We start from the raw sequence: 19,639 nt of genomic DNA on the forward strand, positions 1-19,639 counted from the left end.
ATGGATTTATCTGTGTATGTGGAGATGGCTGTGCTGGGAGAGGGTGATGCCTCAGAGGATGGGCAAGGGCTGTGCAGCAGGGAGGGGACACGGAGATGGGCGCTGGCAGGCTCACCTGGCTGGGAAGGTGGCCTCGCCTGGCATCCTGTTCCCCACAGGATCGGTGCTGCACCCATCATACAGGTGAGGAAACCCAAAGTAAAGGTGTCAAGTGCCCCGCAAGCACCTACAAGTGCCCTGGAAGGAAGGAGCCTGGGGGTCTTGGACCCTGCCATGAGGAGGAGGTGGAGGAGGGGCCACCAGATCCTGGGGTTGGGGGGTTGCCGGGATGTGGGGCATGGACCATGGGGCTGAGGAGCCGAAGGGTCTGAAGGACGGGGGGACTGCGTGGCAGGCCTTTGCGGAATGCTCTGGAACAGGGTATGGGCTCCTCTGCCTGGAGCCGGAGGTCGAGTAAGGAGGTGGTAGGAGGCAATGGGACCTGAGAGCAGAGGTCCTGGCCGGGTGGCTGCAGCTGCAGGCAGCCCGCTCTGGTGTTGGAGTATGTGGGACGGGCAAGGGTGGATGTTTAGGGAGGTGCATCTGGTGGCTGTGGGAAGCTGATGAGGAGAGCAGCAGGTGCATGGTGTGGGCAACAAGGCGCGAGCACCTGCTCTCATGGGCGGCTGCCACACAGGCAGGTGTGTCAGGACTTGGCAGGACGTGGTGGCCACGCGGGCTTTATAGCACAGAAGAGCACTTTCTATATGCACCATGCTTCTGTTGTGGACTTACGAATCATATTTTCATTATATTTCCTTAGGTGCGTTCTCTTTCTATGAAATTATAAAGACACACCTTCCTATATTCATTTGATACATTTTAAAATTAGCTTTTTTCACCAAGAGTTTAATACAGCTGAAGGCTGATTGTATAAGGTGTGAGGAGGGGCCTGATTTATTTTGTGAATTCACACAGAAAGTGAGCTGCCTGACTTCATTTCCTGCTAAGGTCTGGCTCCTCCCTAGCTCTGGCTCCTCCCTTAGCTCTGGCTCCTCCCCTTAGCTCTGGCTCCTCCCCTGAGGTCTGGCTCCTCCCCTTAGCTCTGGCTCCTCCCCTTAGCTCTGGCTCCTCCCCTGAGGTCTGGCTCCTCTTTCATAGCTCTGTATGCCTCTGTCCCACTCATCTCATAGCAGGTCGTGCCACTATTTGCCACAGCATTGCAGTAATCCTGACTCTGGGATAGCATGTCTTTAAACTTGCCTTTTCTAGTCTTGAGCCTTTAGCTTTTTTGTGACTTTAAAAGCCGGTTTTTCTAGCTCTATGACAAATCCATTGATAAGAATTGTATTAAATTTATAGAAAAATTTGAGACAATGGACACTTTTATGATAATGAATCTTCTATGACTGTATTTGTCAACATTTATTTATGTCTTCTCTTTGTCCTTCCCTAAAGTTTTATAATTTTGTTCATAAAGATCTTACATTTTTAAATAATATTTATTCCTCAGGTATTTGATAACTTTTGTTATTTGGGGGAATTATAACATTTTTTCTTTTTCTTTTCTTTTTTTTTTTGAGATGGAATTTCACTCTTGTTGCCCAGGCTGGAGTGCAATGGGGTGATCTTGGCTCACTACAACCTCCACCTCCTGGGTTCAAGTAATTCTCCTGCCTCAGCCTCCTGAGTAGCTGGAATTACAGGCGTCCACCACCATGCCCAGCTAATTTTGTATTTTTAGTAGAGATGGGGTTTCACCATGTTGGCCAGGCTGGTCTTGAACCCTGACCTCAGGTGATCCACTCACCTCAGCCTCCCAGAGTGCTGGGATTACAGACATGAGCCACCACACCTGGCCTATAACATTTTTTTCTATTTTCAATTTTTAAAAAATATATAGGGGCATTATTAATTTTGTTTGCTGACTTTGTATCTAACAACTTTATTAAACTTTCTCATTAATTATATAAATGTGTTTGTAGATTTTCTATGTAAATAATATATATTCTGCAAATAATATTATCTTTCTCCTTACAATAATCATGCCTCATTCCTTTTTCTTGCCTTATTGTGCTGGGTAAATTCTTCAGTGTAATTTAGAATATTGGTAATATTAACAGGCTTCCTTGTTTCTGACTTAATGGAAATGCTATCGACATTCCACCATTAAGTATGGTATTTACTGAAGAAATTTATAAATACCTTTTATCGGATTAGGAATATTTCTATCTAGTCCCAATTTTTCAGGAGCTGAATGCTACTAAATGGTTTTTCTGCCATTGATTGAGATAGTTATCTTTCCCCTTTAGCCAATTAGTGTGTGAATTATTTTTATAGCTTCTTCAGTGTTGAGCCATCCTTGCATTCCTGGAATAAACTCTTATTTAATGTACTGCTGGAGTTAATTTACTAACATTTTACTTAAGATTTTAAAAAATCTGTGTTCAAAAGTGGAATTTGCCTATAATCTATATTTCTTGTACTGTCTTACTTTGGTTTTGGTATGAGGTTATACCAGTCTCAATGAATGAGCTGGTCAGCTTTCCTTCTTTTCTCTTCTTTGGAACTGTTTGAATGAGGTGGAGATAATTATTTGTTTCTTAAAGTCTGATAATACTCACCTATAAAACTGTCAGGTCTAACATATTTTGAGCAAGTGGATTTCTAACTACTTTATCTTCCATAATGATTTTTGGAACCTTATTTCCTGTTTCTTCTTGGGTCCTTTTTAGTAATTGTAAATTTTCTGGAAAATTATTTCATCTAACTTTTGAAATGTATTGTGTCACAGATGTCCAAAATATTCTTTTATGATTTAAAAAATCTCTAAATATACAGTAATTTCTCTTTTAAGCATTGATATTTATTATGTATTTCTCTTCTTTTTTTTTTGATTATTCTTGCCAGTGGTTTAATTTTATAATCTTTTCAAAAAACTAACTTTTGGATTTGTTGATTATCTTAATTTTTCGACCTCATCCATTTTTGCTTTTATTGTTATCTTCCCTTCCTTTCTACTTCTTATGGATTTGCTCTTGATTTTTGTGTTAGGGCTCATTTTTATTCAACTTTCCTGGTTTTCTAATAAGGGTACCTAAGACTATAAATTCTCTCTAAGACCTGATAGGCTGTATTCCTTAAGTTTTGATGTGTAGGGATTTTATTTTTTACTTTATGAATTTCATTGTAATCTTCATTTTACACTTTTGTTTTGCTCTTTTTTTTTTTTCTTTTTGTGGAGAATGAGGTCTTGCTCTATTGCCCAGGCAGGTCTTAAGCTCCTGGGCTCAAGTTATCCTCCTGCCTCTGCCTCCTCAAGTGTGGGGATTACAGGTGTGAGCCACCACACCCAGCATAATCTTCATTTGATTATTTAGTGATGTACTTTTAGCTTTTTTTATCTTGAGATAGAGTCTCACTCTGTAGCCCAGGCTGGAGTGCAGTGGTGCAATCTTGGCTCACTGCAACCTCTGCTTACCAGGTCCCAGTTCAAGCAATTCTCCTACCTCAGCCTCCCAAGTCTCTGGAATTACAGGCATGCACCACCATGCCAGCTAATTCCTTTTGTATTTTTAGTAGTGATGGGGTTTCACCATGATGGTCAGCCTGGTCTTGAACTCCTGACTTCGTGATCTGCCCCACCTTGGCCTCCCAATGTGCTAGGATTACGGGCGTGAGCCACTATGCCTGGTTATGCACTTATAGTTTTTCAGCCATTCTTTGTTATCACCTTCTAGTTTTATTGAATTTTTGTTGGAGTGGGATTGGCAACATGCTGATTCTTGAAATTGAAATGTCCTCTGTGGCCCCAGTCTTTACCCTGGGTTGTTGCAGCTGCTTGACTGTAACCCTAAACTAACACCTAACCCTAACCTTAACCCTAACCCTAATCCTAACCCCTAACTCTAACTCTAACCGTAACCCCTAACCCTAACTCTAACCCTAACCCTTAACCCTAACCCTCTTGGCCCATTCACAACAGCAGCTTGTGTGAGCTTGTCTGACTCAAGTCACTCACACACTCAGATGCCCTTTCTGGTATAGGAGTGACTGTCCCCACATCTGTCTGGGGCCAGCCCCCTCACTGTATTAGTTTTCTATGGCTGTTGTAACTAAGTACCACAAACTGGGGGGCTTAACAGAAATGGATTATCTCACAGTTCTGAGGGCCAGGAGTGTGAAATCAAGGACCACACTTCCTCTGAGGGCTTGAGGGGAGACCCCTTCCTGCCTCTCCAGCTCCTGGTGTTCCTGGCAGCCCTTTGTGTTCCTTGGCTTGTGATCTCTGCCTCCCTAGCCACATGGCCTCTCCCTGCATGTGTCTGTGTCTCTTCTGTTCTTAGGATTATAAATCATACTGGGTTTAGGGCCAACCCTATTCCAGTGTAGCTTCATCTTAACTAATTACACCTGCAGACACTATTTCTGAACAAGGCCAGATTCTGAGGTTCTGGGAAGGACATACATTTGTAGGCATTGTTCACCCCAGTGCATCTTTGTCCTAGACCCATCTCCCATTGCCTCTCAAGGTCCTCATCCCAGGAATGTCCTGCTCCTCCTGCACCTGGGTCCTCCTGCCCTCTTGTGTTGCTCCTGCTGACATAAACTCTTTAAACAAGCCTTCTCCTTTGCCCCTGCCTGCAAGTCCCTTCCTCTTTCGAATCCACTCTACTTGGGCTTGGCTTGCCCCCTCTTTCTGAGATGGATTGAGGTCAGGTCAGCAAAAATTCTGCCTTGTTCAACCCATAGGCCAGCTCTCCACCCCTCAACCCACCTGCATTTCTGGAGCTGAGTGGATGAGTGAATGAACGTGTGATTGCTGCAGCGGGACTGTCGCTGCTTTTGTGCTTTGGGGTTGTGTGGGTAGGTTTATGGATGGGCCTATGCCTTGACGTCGTGATGGAACTACCGAGCCTGTGGCAGGGAGATGAGGGGTTGAAAACCGTGTGGACGAGATCATGCCCGGGGGCTCAGAGATCAGGGCACAGTGAGAGCAGCTGAAGACTCGGGCGTGGGGGGGCGGGCTGCGGTGGGAGGAGGGCAGCATGGTGGTCCGAAGCCCCTGCTGCCCGGCCCACTCAGGCTGACTGAGAAGCAAGGGTGCAGACTGTTTCCCTCCTGGCAGGAGCAAGCGTGCATGTGGTAGGAGCTGGCAGGCCCCTGACCTCCCTCCTGGCTCTGCCACTGGTCGACTAGGGATGGGGACGGTGAGAGGACAGCAGGGCCCTGGGGCCCAGAGCTTCCTGTGGGAGTGGACTCGTGCCAGACAGAGCATGTGGCCTCCTCTGTGAGCTTCTTGATGGATGCACTGCACTCAGCATGAACAGCAGTTACAGGGAGACCAGGCAGCCTTGCTCCCAGCAGCAGGACCCGCTGCCTTCCTCTCCTTCTGGAGCTCAGTGCAGCTCTGCCCAGTGCCGAATTTGTCCGTGGTCTTGGTTCTGGGTTCTGCCCGCTCAGTGGCGTGAGGGCAGGAAGGAGAATGGTGGCTGGCAAAGGCGGGCTGGACGGCAGTGAGAGACGGGCTTGGGGTTGAGGGGAGGCAGCAGTGGCCCTCGCAGGAACCCTGACTGAGCCCTGGCCTTTGAGCTGAGGTCCCCAGGCCTTGCTGCGTATGTTGCCAGCTCTGTAGCTTGGTGGGGCCGGGGCTCTGGTTTCTGAGCAGCTTCTGGGGAGGCTGCCTGGGCCCCACCGTGCAAGTCCCCCCGGCCACAGAGGAGACTGCAGAGTGAGCTGGGAGGGCTGTCTGAGAGGCCTGGCCAGATGGGCCCTACACACTGGGCAGGTTCTGGTGTGGACTCTGATTGCCGTGGGCTCAAGCAGGTCTGCGCAGAGGTGCCACGAGAGCTGGGGCCCCTGACAGCTGAGCAGGAGCAGGGCGGCTGCTGGGGGGCAACAGAGAGGAGGGGCTGGGTGGAGGCAGGGAGGCCAGCTGGAGGCTGCCACGCCAGGCAGGGTTGGGGACGGTAGCGCAGGCCTGGCTGGTGGCCGCCGGTGCTAGAGGTGGTCAGCTGTCCCGGGGCAGCCATGCACGGCCGCGCAGACTCAGGAGGACGGAGTCCAGGCTGTGTGGAGAGGAGGCCGTGAGGCGTGGGTCAGAGGCTGCAGCTCTGGTGGGGTCTGGAGGTCAGAGTGGAATGGTGGAGGAATGATACCACTGTTCCCACTGTGGCATGGATGGTGGTGGGGACTGTGGTGGGGACGGTGGCGGGGACGCTGGTGGGGACTGTGGGGGGGCTGTGGCGGAGACGCTGGCAGGGATGGTGACAGGGACTATGGCGAGGACTGTGGCAGGGACGCTGGCAGGGATGGTGACGGGGGCTGTGGCGGGGACACTGGTGTTGGGAACACTGGTGGCAGGGATGGTGGCAGGGATGGTGGCGGGGACTGTGGTGGGGATGCTGCTGGGGACCTTCTGTAGACGAGGAGGCCGCCCCCCCGCCCCCGCACGATAGTGGTGGTGCATTTCTTCCTTCTGTTTTAGTGGTACATTCACAGGAACTCGCCCGTTTCTAGATCTTGCTGTTTCATATAGGACCTGGTGGTGTCAGGGAGACCAGCCTGGCCCAGTGGGAAGCGTCTGTGGCTCCTGCTGCCCGTGGTTAGCACACTGTGCTGGGGGGTCTGTGTGGCCTATCATCTGTGGCCACACAGACGCAGGGCCTCTGGGTGTCTGGCCTGGCTCCCACGCTGCCCCTCGGAAGGCTGCCAGGACGGAGGCCATGCTCTCGCGTGTTGGGGCCTTTGGACGCAAAGTGCTGGCCTGAGCAGTCGGCTAGGTCCATGCTCTGTGGGGAGAAGGTGGCCACTTTAGCCCCTCGCCGGCCTGTAGTGGCTGGACTTCTGCTCCCAGGGAGACCATTCCCCCACCGGGTGACCCCAAGGCAAACCAGAGCCTTGGTCTCACTCCCTGGGAGTCCCAAAGGGATCCTCCTCCCTAGGCCAGAGCAGGTCCCTAAAGAAGCCTGCAGGCTGTCCCACTGTGCTCCGGCTCCTGACGCCCGCTGTCCCCTCTGAGTTGCCCTCCCTGCCCTGTCCTGCTCCCACATTGCTGGACGGTGGACTGAGTCAACCCCTCCGCATCCTAGGAACCCGATGGGCCGCACGGGACTGCGTGGGCGCGGGAGCCTCAGCTGCTTCGGACCCAACCACACGCTGTACCCCATAGTCACTCGGTGAGTTCATGCGTGCCGGGCACCAGCACCTCAGCAAGGCGCTCACTCCCACCTTCACAAGGGGTTGCTGCCATTGCCCAGTGCTCAGGGGCCGGGAGGGCGGCTTTGGTGCTTGGCACATGGTGCCCATCGGGGGGATGTGGGGGGCGTCTGTGGATAAACGTGAATACACCCGAAGCAGGGCAGAAGTGTCCATGCCGCCCATCCTGGAGGAAGATCTCAGGACCTATCCCCTCTCCTGGGCTGCCCTCACTTTCCTGCCGGTCCCTGCCCATTACAGGGCCCCTCCATGGGGACACAGCCCCACACTCACCCCTCAGACTCACTCCTCCACTCCCATCCACAGGGACACAGCCCCACACTCACCCCTCAGACTCACTCCTCCACTCCCATCCACGGGACACAGCCCCACACTCACCCCTCAGACTCACTCCTCCACTCTATCCACAGGGTCACAGCCCCACACTCACCCCTCAGATCACTCCTCCACTCCGATCCCGGGGACACAGTCCCCCACTCACCCCTCAGACTCTCTCCACATTTTCCCGGGGACACAGCCCCACACTCACCCCCTCAGACTCACTCCTCCACACCCATCCACGGGGACACAGCCCCACACTCACCCCCTCAGACTCACTCCTCCACTCCCATCCACAAGGACACAGCCCCACACTCACCCCTCAGACTCACTCATCCACGGGGACACAGCCCCACACTCACCCCCTCAGACTCACTCCTCCACACCCATCCACGGGGAAACAGACCCACACTTACCCCTCAGACTCACTACACTCCCATCCACAGGGACACAGCCCCACACTCACCCCTCAGATTCACTCTCCACTCACATCCACGGGGACACAGCCCCACACTCACCCCTCAGACTCACTCCTCCACTCCCATCCACGGGGTTACAGACCCACACTCACCCCTCCACACCCATCCACTGGGAGACAGCCCCACACTCACCTCTCAGACTCACTCCTCCACACCCATCCACAGGGACACAGCCCCACACTCACCCCTGAGACTCACTGTCCACAACCATCTCGGGGACACGGCCCCACATTCACCCCCGCAGACTCACTCTCCACCCCCATACACGGGGACACGGCCCCACACTCACCCCTCAGACTCACTCCTCCACTCCCATCCACGGGGACACAGCCCCACACTCACCCCTAAGACTCACTCCTCCACACCCATCCACGGGGACACAGCCCCACACTCACCCCTCAGACTCACTCCTCCACACCCATCCACGGGGACACAGCCCCACACTCACTCCTCCACACCCATCCACGGGGACACAGCCCCACACTCACCCCTCAGACTCATTCCACACTCATCTACGGGGACACAGCCCCACACTCACCCCTCAGACTCACTCCTCCATTCCCATCCACGGGGACACAGCCCCACACTCACCCCTCAGAATCACTCTTCCACACCCATCCACAGGGATACAGCCCCACACTCAACCCCTCAGACTCACTCCTCCACTCCCATCCACGGGGACACAGCCCCACACTCACCCCTCCATTCCCATCCACAGGGACACAGCCCCACACTCACCCCTCAGAATCACTCTTCCACATCCATCCGCAGGGATACAGCCCCACACTCACCCCCTCAGACTCACTCCTCCACACCCATCCACGGGGACACAGCCCCACACTCACCCCTCAGACTCACTCCTCCACTCCCATCCACGGGGACACAGCCCCACACTCACCCCTCCACACCCATCCACGGGGACACAGCCCCACACTCACCCCTCAGACTCACTCCTCCACACGCATCTACAGGGACACAGCCCCACACTCACCCTCTGACCCACTCTCATCCACAGGGACACAGCCCTACACTCACCCCTCAGACTCACTCCTCCACACCCATCCACGGGGACACAGCCCCACACTCACCCCTCAGACTCACTCCTCCACCCCCATCCACAGGGACACAGCCCCACACTCACCCTCCACTCCCATCCACGGAGTAACAGACCCACACTCACCCCTCCACAACCATCCACGGGGAGACAACCCCACACTCACCCCCTCAGACTCACTCCTCCACTCCCATCCACGGGGACACCGCCCCACACTCACCCCTCAGACTCACTCTCCACACCCATCCACGGGTACACAGCCCCACACTCGGGGACACAGCCCCACACTCACCCCTCAGACTCACTCCTCCACTCCCATCCACGGGGACACAGCCCCACACTCACCCCCTCAGACTGACTCTCCACACTCATCCCTCAGACTCACTCCTTCACTCCCATCCACGGGGACACAGCCCCACACTCACCCCTCAGACTCACTCCACACCCATCCACGGGGACACAGCCCCACACTCACCCCTCAGACTCACTCCTCCACTCCCATCCACGGGGACACAGCCCCACACTCACCCCTCACACTCACTCCTCCACGCCTACCCACAGGGACACAGCCCCACATTCACCCCTCAAACTCACTCCTCCACTCCCATCCACGGGGACACAGCCCCACACTCACCCCTCAGACTCACTCCTCCACTCCCATCCACGGGGACACAGCCCCACACTCACCCCTCCACACCCATCCACTGGGAGACAGCCCCACACTCACCCCTCACACTCACTGTCCACAACCAGCCCGGGGACATAACCCCACACTCTGCCCTCAGACTCACTCCCCCACAGCCATCCACGGGGACACGGCCCCACACTCACCCCCGCAGACGCACTCTCCACACCCATCCACGGGGACACATAGCCCCACAGTCACCCCTCAGACTCACTCCTCCACACCCATCTCGGGGACAAAGCCCGACACTCACCCCCGCAGACTCACTCTCCACACCCATCCGCGGGGACACAGCCCCACACTCACCCCTCAGACTCACTCCTCCACTCCCATCCATGGGGACACAGCCCCACACTCATCCCTCACACTCACTCCTCCACGCTACCCACAGGAACACAGCCCCACATTCACCCCTCACACTCACTCCTCTACTCCCATCCATGGGGAAACAGCCCCACACTCACCACCGCAGACTCACTCTCCACACTCACCCCTCAGACTCACTCCACTCCCATCCACGGGGACACAGCCCCACACTCACCCCTCCACACCCATCCACTGGGAGACAGCCCCACACTCACCCCTCAGACTCACTCCTCCACACCCATCCACAGGGACACAGCCCCACACTCACCCCTCAGACTCCTCCACAGCCATCCACGGGGACACAGCCCCACACTCACCCCCGCAGACTCACTCTCCACACTCATCCCTCAGACTCACTCCTCCACTCCCATCCACGGGGACACAGCCCCACACTCACCCCCGCAGACTCACTCTCCACACTCATCCCTCAGACTCACTTCTCCACTCCCATCCACGGGGACACAGCCCCACACTCACCCCTCAGACTCACTCCTCCACTCCCATCCACGGGGTTACAGACCCACACTCACCCCTCAGACTCACTGTCCACAACCATCTCGGGGACACGGCCCCACACTCACCCCCGCAGACTCACTCTCCACCCCCATCCACGGGGACACGTCCCCACACTCACCCCTCAGACTCACTCCTCCACTCCCATCCACGGGGACACCGCCCCACACTCACCCCTCAGACTCACTCCTCCACTCCCAGCCACGGGGACACAGCCCCACACTCAACCCTCAGACTCACTCCTCCACTCCCAGCCACGGGGACACAGCCCCACACTCACCCCTCAGAATCACTCTTCCACACCCATCCGCAGGGATACAGCCCCACACTCACCCCCTCAGACTCACTCCTCCACTCCCATCCACGGGGACACAGCCCCACACTCACCCCTCCACACCCATCCACTGGGAGACAGCCCCACACTCACCCCTCAGACTCACTCTCCACTCCCATCCACAGGGACAGAGCCCCACACTCACCCCTCACACTCACTGTCCACAACCAGCTCGGGGACACAACCCCACACTCTGCCCTCAGACTCACTCCCCCACAGCCATCCACGGGGACACGGCCCCACACTCACCCCCGCAGACGCACTCTCCACACCCATGCACAGGGACACATAGCCCCACAGTCACCCCTCAGACTCACTCCTCCACACCCATCTTGGGGACAAAGCCCGACACTCACCCCCGCAGACTCACTCTCCACACCCATCCACGGGGACACAGCCCCACACTCATCCCTCACACTCACTCCTCCACGCCTACCCACAGGAACACAGCCCCACACTCACCCCTCAGACTCACTCCTCCACTCCCATCCACGGGGACACAGCCCCACACTCACCCCTCCATTCCCATCCACGGGACACAGCCCCACACTCACCCCTCAGACTCACTCCACTCCCATCCACGGGGTCACAGCCCCACACTCACCCCCTCAGACTGACTCTCCAGACCCATCCACGGGACACAGCCCCACACTCATCCCTCACACTCACTCCTCCACGCCTACCCACAGGAACACAGCCCCACATTCACCCCTCACACTCACTCCTCTACTCCCATCCATGGGGAAACAGCCCCACACTCACGACCGCAGACTCACTCTCCACACTCACCCCTCAGACTCACTCCACACTCATCCACGGGGACACAGCCCTACACTCACCCCTCAGACTCACTCCACACCCATCCACGGGGTTACACACCCACACTCACCCCTCCACACCCATCCACTGGGAGACAGCCCCACACTCACCCCCACAGACTCACTCTCCACACTCATCCACGGGGACACAGCCCCACACTCATCCCTCAGACTCACTCCTCCACTCCCATCCACGGGGACACAGCCCCACACTCACCCCCGCAGACTCACTCTCCACACTCATCCCTCAGACTCACTCCTCCACTCCCATCCACGGGGAAACAGACCCACACTTACCCCTCAGACTCACTACACTCCCATCCACAGGGACACAGCCCCACACTCACCCCTCAGACTCACTCCTCCACTCCCATCCACGGGGTCACAGCCCCACACTCACCCCTCAGACTCACTCCTCCACGCCTATCCACAGGGACACAGCCCCACACTCAACCCTCAGACTCACTCCTCCACGCCTATCCACGGGGACACAGCCCCACACTCACCCCTCAGACTGACTCTCCACTCCCATCCACAGGACACAGCCCCACACTCACCACTCAGACTCACTCCTCCACGCCTATCCACGGGACACAGCCCCACACTCACCACTCAGACTCACTCCTCCACGCCTATCCACGGGGACACAGCCCCACACTCACCCCTCAGACTGACCCCTCCACACCCATCCACAGGGACACAGCCCCACACTCAACCCTCAGATTCACTCTCCACAGCATCCACGGGGACACAGCCCCACACTCACCCCTCTGACCCACTCTCATCCACAGGACACAGCCCTACACTCACCCCTCAGACTCAGTCCTCCACACCCATCCACAGAGACACAGCCCACACTCACCCCCACCGACACAGTCTCCACACCCATCCACGGGGACACAGCCCCACACTCACCCCTCAGACTCACTCCTCCACAGCCATCCACGGGGTTACACACCCACACTCACCCCTCCACACCCATCCACTGGGAGACAGCCCCACACTCACCCCTCAGACTCACTCTCCACTCCCATCCACAGGGACACAGCCCCACACTCACCCCTCAGACTCACTCCTCCACTCCCATCCACGGAGTAACATACCCACACTCACCCTCCACACCCATCCACGGGGACACAGCCCCACACTCACCCCTCAGACTCACTCCTCCACTCCCATCCACGGGGTACACACCCACACTCACCCCTCCACACCCATCCACTGGGAGACAGCCCCACACTCACCCCTCAGACTCACTCTCCACTCCCATCCACAGGGACACAGCCCCACACTCACCCCTCAGACTCACTCCTCCACTCCCATCCACGGAGTAACATACCCACACTCACCCTCCACACCCATCCACGGGGACACAGCCCCACACTCACCCCTCAGACTCACTCCTCCACTCCCATCCACGGGGTTACACACCCACACTCACCCTCCACACCCATCCACTGGAGACAGCCCCACACTCACCCCTCAGACTCACTCTCCACTCCCATCCACGGGACACAGCCCCACACTCACCCCTCAGACTCACTCCTCCACTCCCATCCACGGGACACAGCCCCACACTCACCCCTCAGACTCACTCCTCCACTCCCATCCACGGGGACACAGCCCCACACTCACCCCTCAGACTCACTCCACTCCCATCCACGGGTTCACAGCCCCACACTCACCCCCTCAGACTGACTGTCCACACCCATCCACGGGGACACAGCCCCACACTCACCCCTCAGACTCACTCCTCCACTCCCATCCAGCCCCACACTCATCCCTCACACTCACTCCTCCACGCCTACCCACAGGAACACAGCCCCACATTCACCCCTCACACTCACCCTCCTCCCATCCAGCCCCCCCCCCCCAACTCACTCCTCCATTCCATCCACGGGGACACAGCCCCACACTCACCCCTCCATTCCCATCCACGGGGACACAGCCCCACACTCACCCTTCAGAATCACTCTCCACACCCATCCACGGGGACACAGCCCCACACTCACCCCTCAGACTCACTCCTCCACTCCCATCCACGGGACACAGCCCCACACTCACCCCTCAGACTCACTCCTCCATTCCCATCCACGGGGACACAGCCCCACACTCACCCCTCCATTCCCATCCACGGGACACAGCCCCACACTCACCCCTCAGACTCACTCCTCCACTCCCATCCACGGGGACACAGCCCCACAGTCACCCCTCACATTCACTCCTCTACTCACATCCTTGGGGAAACAGCCCCACACTCACCCCCTCGTACTCACTCCTCCACACCCATCCACGGGACGCAGCCCCACACTCACCCCTCAGACTCACTCCTCCACTCCCATCCACGGGGACACAGCCCCACACTCACCCCTCCATTCCCATCCACGGGGACACAGCCCCACACTCACCCCTCAGAATCACTCTTCCACACCCATCCGCAGGGATACAGCCCCACACTCACCCCCTCAGACTCACTCCTCCACACCCATCCACGGGACACAGCCCCACAGTCACCCCTCACACTCACTCCTCCACTCCCATCCACGGGGACACAGCCCCACACTCACCCCTCACACTCACTCCTCCACTCCCATCCACGGGGACACAGCCCCACAGTCACCCCTCACACTCACTCACTCCACCCCTACCCACAGGAACACAGCCCCACATTCACCCTCACTCCTCTACTCCCATCCATGGGGAAACAGCCCCACACTCACCCCTCACACTCACTCTTCCACGCCTACCCACAGGAACACAGCCCCACATTCACCCCTCACACTCACTCCTCTACTCCCATCCATGGGGAAACAGCCCCACACTCACCCCCTCGTACTCACTCCTCCACTCCCATCCATGGGGACACAGCCACACACTCACCCTCAGAATCACTCCTCCACTCCGATCCCGGGGACACAGTCCCCCACTCACCCCTCAGACTCTCTCCACATTTTCCCGGGGACACAGCCCCACACTCACCCCTCAGACTCACTCCTCCACACCCATCCACGGGACACAGCCCCACACTCACCCCCTCAGACTCACTCCACACTCATCTACGGGGATACAGCCCCACACTCACCCCTCAGACTCACTCCTCCATTCCCATCCACGGGGACACAGCCCCACACTCACCCCCTCAGACTCACTCCACACTCATCCACGGGGACACAGCCCCACACTCACTCCTCAGACTCATTCCACACTCATCTACGGGGATACAGCCCCACACTCACCCCTCAGACTCACTCCTCCATTCCCATCCACGGGGACACAGCCCCACACTCACCCCTCCATTCCCATCCACGGGACACAGCCCCACACTCACCCCTCAGATTCACTCCTCCATTCCCATCCACGGGGACACAGCCCCACACTCACCCCTCAGACTCACTCCTCCACTCTTATCCACAGGGTCACAGCCGCACACTCACCCCTCAGACTGACTCCTCCACTCCCATCCACAGGGACACATCTTTACACTCACCCCTCAGACTCACTCCTCCACTCCTATCCACAGGGACACAGCCCCACACTCACCCCCTCAGGCTCACTCCAGCAGCTGGCCCACTGCTCTCACCCAACGCACAGGCCGCCTTCCATATGGGTACAGACGCCTCTGTCCCTGAGGAAGCTGCTGGGGGCTCTTGGTGACCCCATTTGGCAGGAACGGGATTCTGGGGTCCAGGCCCAGCTGCTGTGCCTCATGCTCTCTGGGGGCTCTGCCTCCACAGCCCGGACCTCCCCCCAGCAGAGGGGCCTTTGGCCTCAGGGTGCTCTTGCTGCCCAGCCACTCTCACCCAGTGGCTTCTCTGGCCGTGGAGTCATGGTCCTGGGGTGCGAGTCACTCTCTGCTCCCCTGTCCCTTTGGCCTCTCCTTGGCCTGCCCAGGTGGCACTTGGCACCCCACATCACCCACATGTCACCCCCAGGCTGCACTCAGCAACCCACGTCACCCCCACATCACCCCCAGGCGGCTCTCGGCACCCCACTCCAGGGCCTCACCCCACATCACTCCCGGGAGGCCCTCGGCACCCCTCGTCACCTCACTGGACTCCCACTGGCATTTTCTAAGAGTGGTCAAACTGCAAAGCTGGGTCAAAGGGCAGGTACCTCTCTAAGGGTTTTAATGTTTAAAAAATTCTCCATGAAGGCTGGGGCTCTTTCTAGTCCTACCCGCTATTGATGGAAGTAAAGAATGACATTCCCTAAGTGGTTACTATCTCAGTCTTTTCCCTGGGGATGAAGAACTTGAAAAAGAACAGGGTTTGAGCCTGCAGTAGGCTTGACACCGCCCCGCCCCAGGCAGGGCCAGCCCCACTGTGGCGCAGGGGAGGGTGGAGGCCGCAGCGGGTCCTGGGCAGCCGTGGCCGCTCCCTCCGCAGGTGGAGGCGGAATAAGGACGGAGCCATCTGCAGGAAGAGCGTAAAGAAGCTGCTGGAAGTGCTGGTGGTGAAGCTCCCTCTCTCCGAGCACTGGGCCCTGCCTGGGGTAAGGCTGCCACGCGTGGGACCTCTGTCCACTGGGCTGTCTGTCTGTGGGTCACTTGTCCATTCATCCATTCCACCCACGGACTGAACACCAGCCCCCTGCAGCCCCCGGGCAGGGAGGGTTCGAGACCCCAGCTTGTTTTGTCTGTAGAAGACACTCCTCCCTCCCGTTTCCTCATGTTGCAGTTAGGAAAACCCAGGATCAGAGGATCTTTTGGTGCATAAACACTAACGGGGCACCTACTGCGTCCCAGCCATGGGCTGGGCTGCGGCTGGAGGCCACCTGGGCTCCCCCTGCGGCGTTCAGGGTGTTGAGGGCAGAGGTAGCTCCTCACCCGTGTGTCAGACACCAACCTGGGGCAGGGTCAGGGGCGGGGTGTGCACAGGCCCCTCAGCTCAGGGGCTGGTTGTGGGGCTGAGGCTGGAGTGCACCCCAGCATCTTGTGGGGAGGGGTGCACACACTCGGGACAGATGGCCTGGGCCTTTCTTGTTCAAGTGCCTCCAACAGCTCCTGTTTCCTCCCAGGCCAGCCCGGCCTCCACAGCCCTCCAGCCCCCTCACTGCAGGGGATGGATGAGGCTGGTCCTGCCAGGAGGTCTGAGTCCTGCCAGGCCTGGCCGTGGCACACGGCCTCTGGGGTACGGCCTGCCCCGCAGGGCCTCTCCTCTGCACCTGATCCCGGGAGTCTGTGACTTACAACTCAGCAAGCAGCTGTTGTGTTTCTCTGACCCCGAGCTCACGGCCTGGTGGCTGCCTCTGCTGGTGTGGGGGTGTGTGTGCTACCGTGGTGTGCAGGGCAGCAGTGCCACGAGGGCCTTTGGGCAGGAACGGGGACTCCGGAGCCCAGGTCCCCACTGCTGAGTCCCAGTGCTTTGGGGGCCTGTCTCCACAGCTGGAACCATCCCCGCAGCAGAGGGGGCCTTTGGCCTTGGGGTCCCCTTGCTGCCCTGCTGCTCTCACCCAGTGGCTTCTCTGCCTGTGCACACCCGGCCCTGGGGCACGAGTCACTCTCCGCTCTCTGGCCTCTCCATACGGAGTGCGTGGGGTTGTGTCTTAGGTCCCACTCACTGGCATCCCTGTCAGCTCAGGCTGGTCACTGAGAGGGGCACTCTGAGGGGCCTCCTGGGTTCCTGGCTCTGTAGGGCACGCACCCTTGACGGTGGGAGTGTCATGGGGCTGAGGTGGGACCGTCTTGACGTGGCCTGTAAAGTCTTCCTGAGAAACCCACGGGTGTTTCAGTGGGACTTTGAATGACAAATAGGGTGGGAAAGATGGGTGCGGGGAGGAGGAGGTGCCGGCAGGTGGCGCTCGGGAGCATCTGGGAGCCCAGCCAGCCGCAGCACAGGCCGGGGTGGGACCGGGAGAGACAGGAATGCAAACAGGGAACCCGCCGTGGCAGCCTGCTGCACTGGGCGCGAGCTGGGAGGGGTGACGCGGGGGCAGGCGCCAGAGGACCGGGGAGGGGGTGCCCTGGCACCCTTGGGGAGCCTGAGCTCAGGGTGGGTACCCTGGGGCCTGTCCCTGCAGCCCAGTGTCCCCTGCTCGGGCCACGGCAGGGCTCACAGATGCTGACGTGGACGGCGGGTTCTGGGCAATGTCACTGCATCCCGAGACGCCTCCTGCCTGTGGCTCCCAGGGCTGGGCCGCTGCCCAAGCCGGGCAGGAGGCCAGTGGAGACGGGTGCCAGGGCAGCCTGAGGTCCTGCTTCGGTGCCCTGTTGACCTGCCTCTGTCTTCTGTCTGTCCAGGGCTCCCGGGAGCCAGGGGAGACGCTGCCTCAGAAGCTGAAGTGGGTCCTCCGGCAGGAGCACTGGCCGGCTTTTGAGAGCTTGCTAAAGTGCGGCATGGAGGTATTCCTGGCCTGTTTGCTCTGCTCCACCTGTGTGTCCCCAAGGCTGTAGGAGGAACACAGTGTGATACTGGGGACCTGCCCCAGCCCCACTGGGTGACAGCAGTCCCACCCGGCTTCACCAGGTGACGGTGGTCCCAGCCCCTGCCCCCACGTTGCACAGTTCCCAGAGGACCCGGAAGCATAGCTGTGTGCAGGGTCCCTCAGACATCTCGCCCTCCCTCTCTGTTCCATTTTCTGCTCTGTAAATCAAGGGGGATGGGCTGAGGACCCTTGCTGCCTTCGAGTGTGACAGCTGCTTGGAGGCCTGGTGCCGCCCTTCTCCCCACATCCACCCTTGCCTCGAGCACAGCTGCACCCAAGGGTGCTGGGAAGCCAGCACCTGCCCCCAACTCCCAAGCTCTTGGAGGGGCCCTTCCCATGTGCATGCCCAGCCTGGGGGCCTCCCAGGTAGCGGGGGCTACAAGGGTGAGACGCCACACCCGGCTAATATTTTGTATTTTTAGTAGAGACAGGGTTTGGCCATGTTGCCCAGGCTGGTCATGAACTCCTGGACTCAAGCGATCTGCCCATTCTCGGCCTCCCAAAGTGCTGAGATTACAGGCGTGAGCCACTGTGCCCAGCCCTTTATGGACGCTCTTTATAAAAGCAGGCTACACGGGCCAGGCGCACTGGCTCACGCCTGTAATCCCAGCACTTTGGGAGGCTGAGGTGGGTAGCCCTCAAGTGATCACTTGAGGTCAGGGGTTCGAGACCAGCCTGGCCAACCCGTCTCTACTAAAAATGCAAAGATTAGCCAGGCCCAGTGGCGCACACCTGTAATCTCAGCTACTTGGGAGGCTGAAGCAGGAGAATTGCTTGAACCCAGGCAGCAGATGTTGCAGTGAGCCAAGGTTGCACCACTGCACTCCAGCCTGGGCAACAGAGTGAGACTCCATCTCAAAAAAAAAAAAAAAAGTGATCAATGCCATGGTGTGGAACACTTCACAACATTGTGCAGCCACTTCCTCTATCCGGTTCCAGAACATTCCATCACCCCAGTCACCCCCAGCTCCTCCCCAGCACTCCCGCATCTGCTTCCCATCTCCTTGGATTTACTGGTTCTGGGTGTCTGTTATGAGTGGACTCCTACAGCAGGTGGCCTTTGAAACTGTCTTCCTTCACTGAGTAGACGTTTCCCAGATCTCTGCAGGGCAAGGACGTGTCTGAAGCCCGCATTGGGCTACTCCACCGTGCAGGCCCAGGCAGGCTGACAGGGGCTGGGGAGAGCCGGGCCGGGGTCCTGTGTGTGGTGGAAGCTGTGCTCAGAGCTGGGGCAGGGTGGAGGGCACGAGGTGGGCCGGGGCACCGCTCAGGCGTCCCTCGCTGTTGGGCCTGCCCTGCCCATCCAGGTGTACAAAGGTTACATGGACGACCCGAGGAACACGGACAATGCCTGGATCGAGACGGTGGCCGTCAGCGTCCACTTCCAGGACCAGAACGATGTGGAGCTGAACAGGCTGAACTCTGTATGTGCCTGGCCTCCTGGGAGTGGGG

General features: G+C 57.9%; 1 protein-coding gene and 2 non-coding genes across 5 annotated transcripts in view; all 3 read left to right on the forward strand.

The window, feature by feature from the left end:
- The window catches only part of TRPM2 (transient receptor potential cation channel subfamily M member 2), a 101,105-nt gene that overhangs the window by 79,710 nt on the left and 1,756 nt on the right, over window positions 1-19,639 (forward strand). For all 3 annotated transcript variants that reach the window (XM_030806267.1, XM_030806268.1, XM_030806269.1), the window contains 4 exons: window positions 7,071-7,157; window positions 16,150-16,255; window positions 18,003-18,104; window positions 19,495-19,611. In XM_030806267.1, the coding sequence (XP_030662127.1) occupies window positions 7,071-7,157; window positions 16,150-16,255; window positions 18,003-18,104; window positions 19,495-19,611 (412 nt within the window). The remainder of the gene's footprint in view (window positions 1-7,070; window positions 7,158-16,149; window positions 16,256-18,002; window positions 18,105-19,494; window positions 19,612-19,639) is intronic.
- LOC115833192 lies at window positions 16,209-16,271 on the forward strand. Its single transcript, XR_004028637.1, has one exon. It is a non-coding gene; the product is annotated as a Z6 small nucleolar RNA (small nucleolar RNA).
- LOC115833193 lies at window positions 17,968-18,046 on the forward strand. Its single transcript, XR_004028638.1, has one exon. It is a non-coding gene; the product is annotated as a Z6 small nucleolar RNA (small nucleolar RNA).

This window comes from Nomascus leucogenys, chromosome 25, assembly GCF_006542625.1.
Source record: "Nomascus leucogenys isolate Asia chromosome 25, Asia_NLE_v1, whole genome shotgun sequence".
NCBI lineage: Eukaryota > Metazoa > Chordata > Mammalia > Primates > Hylobatidae > Nomascus > Nomascus leucogenys.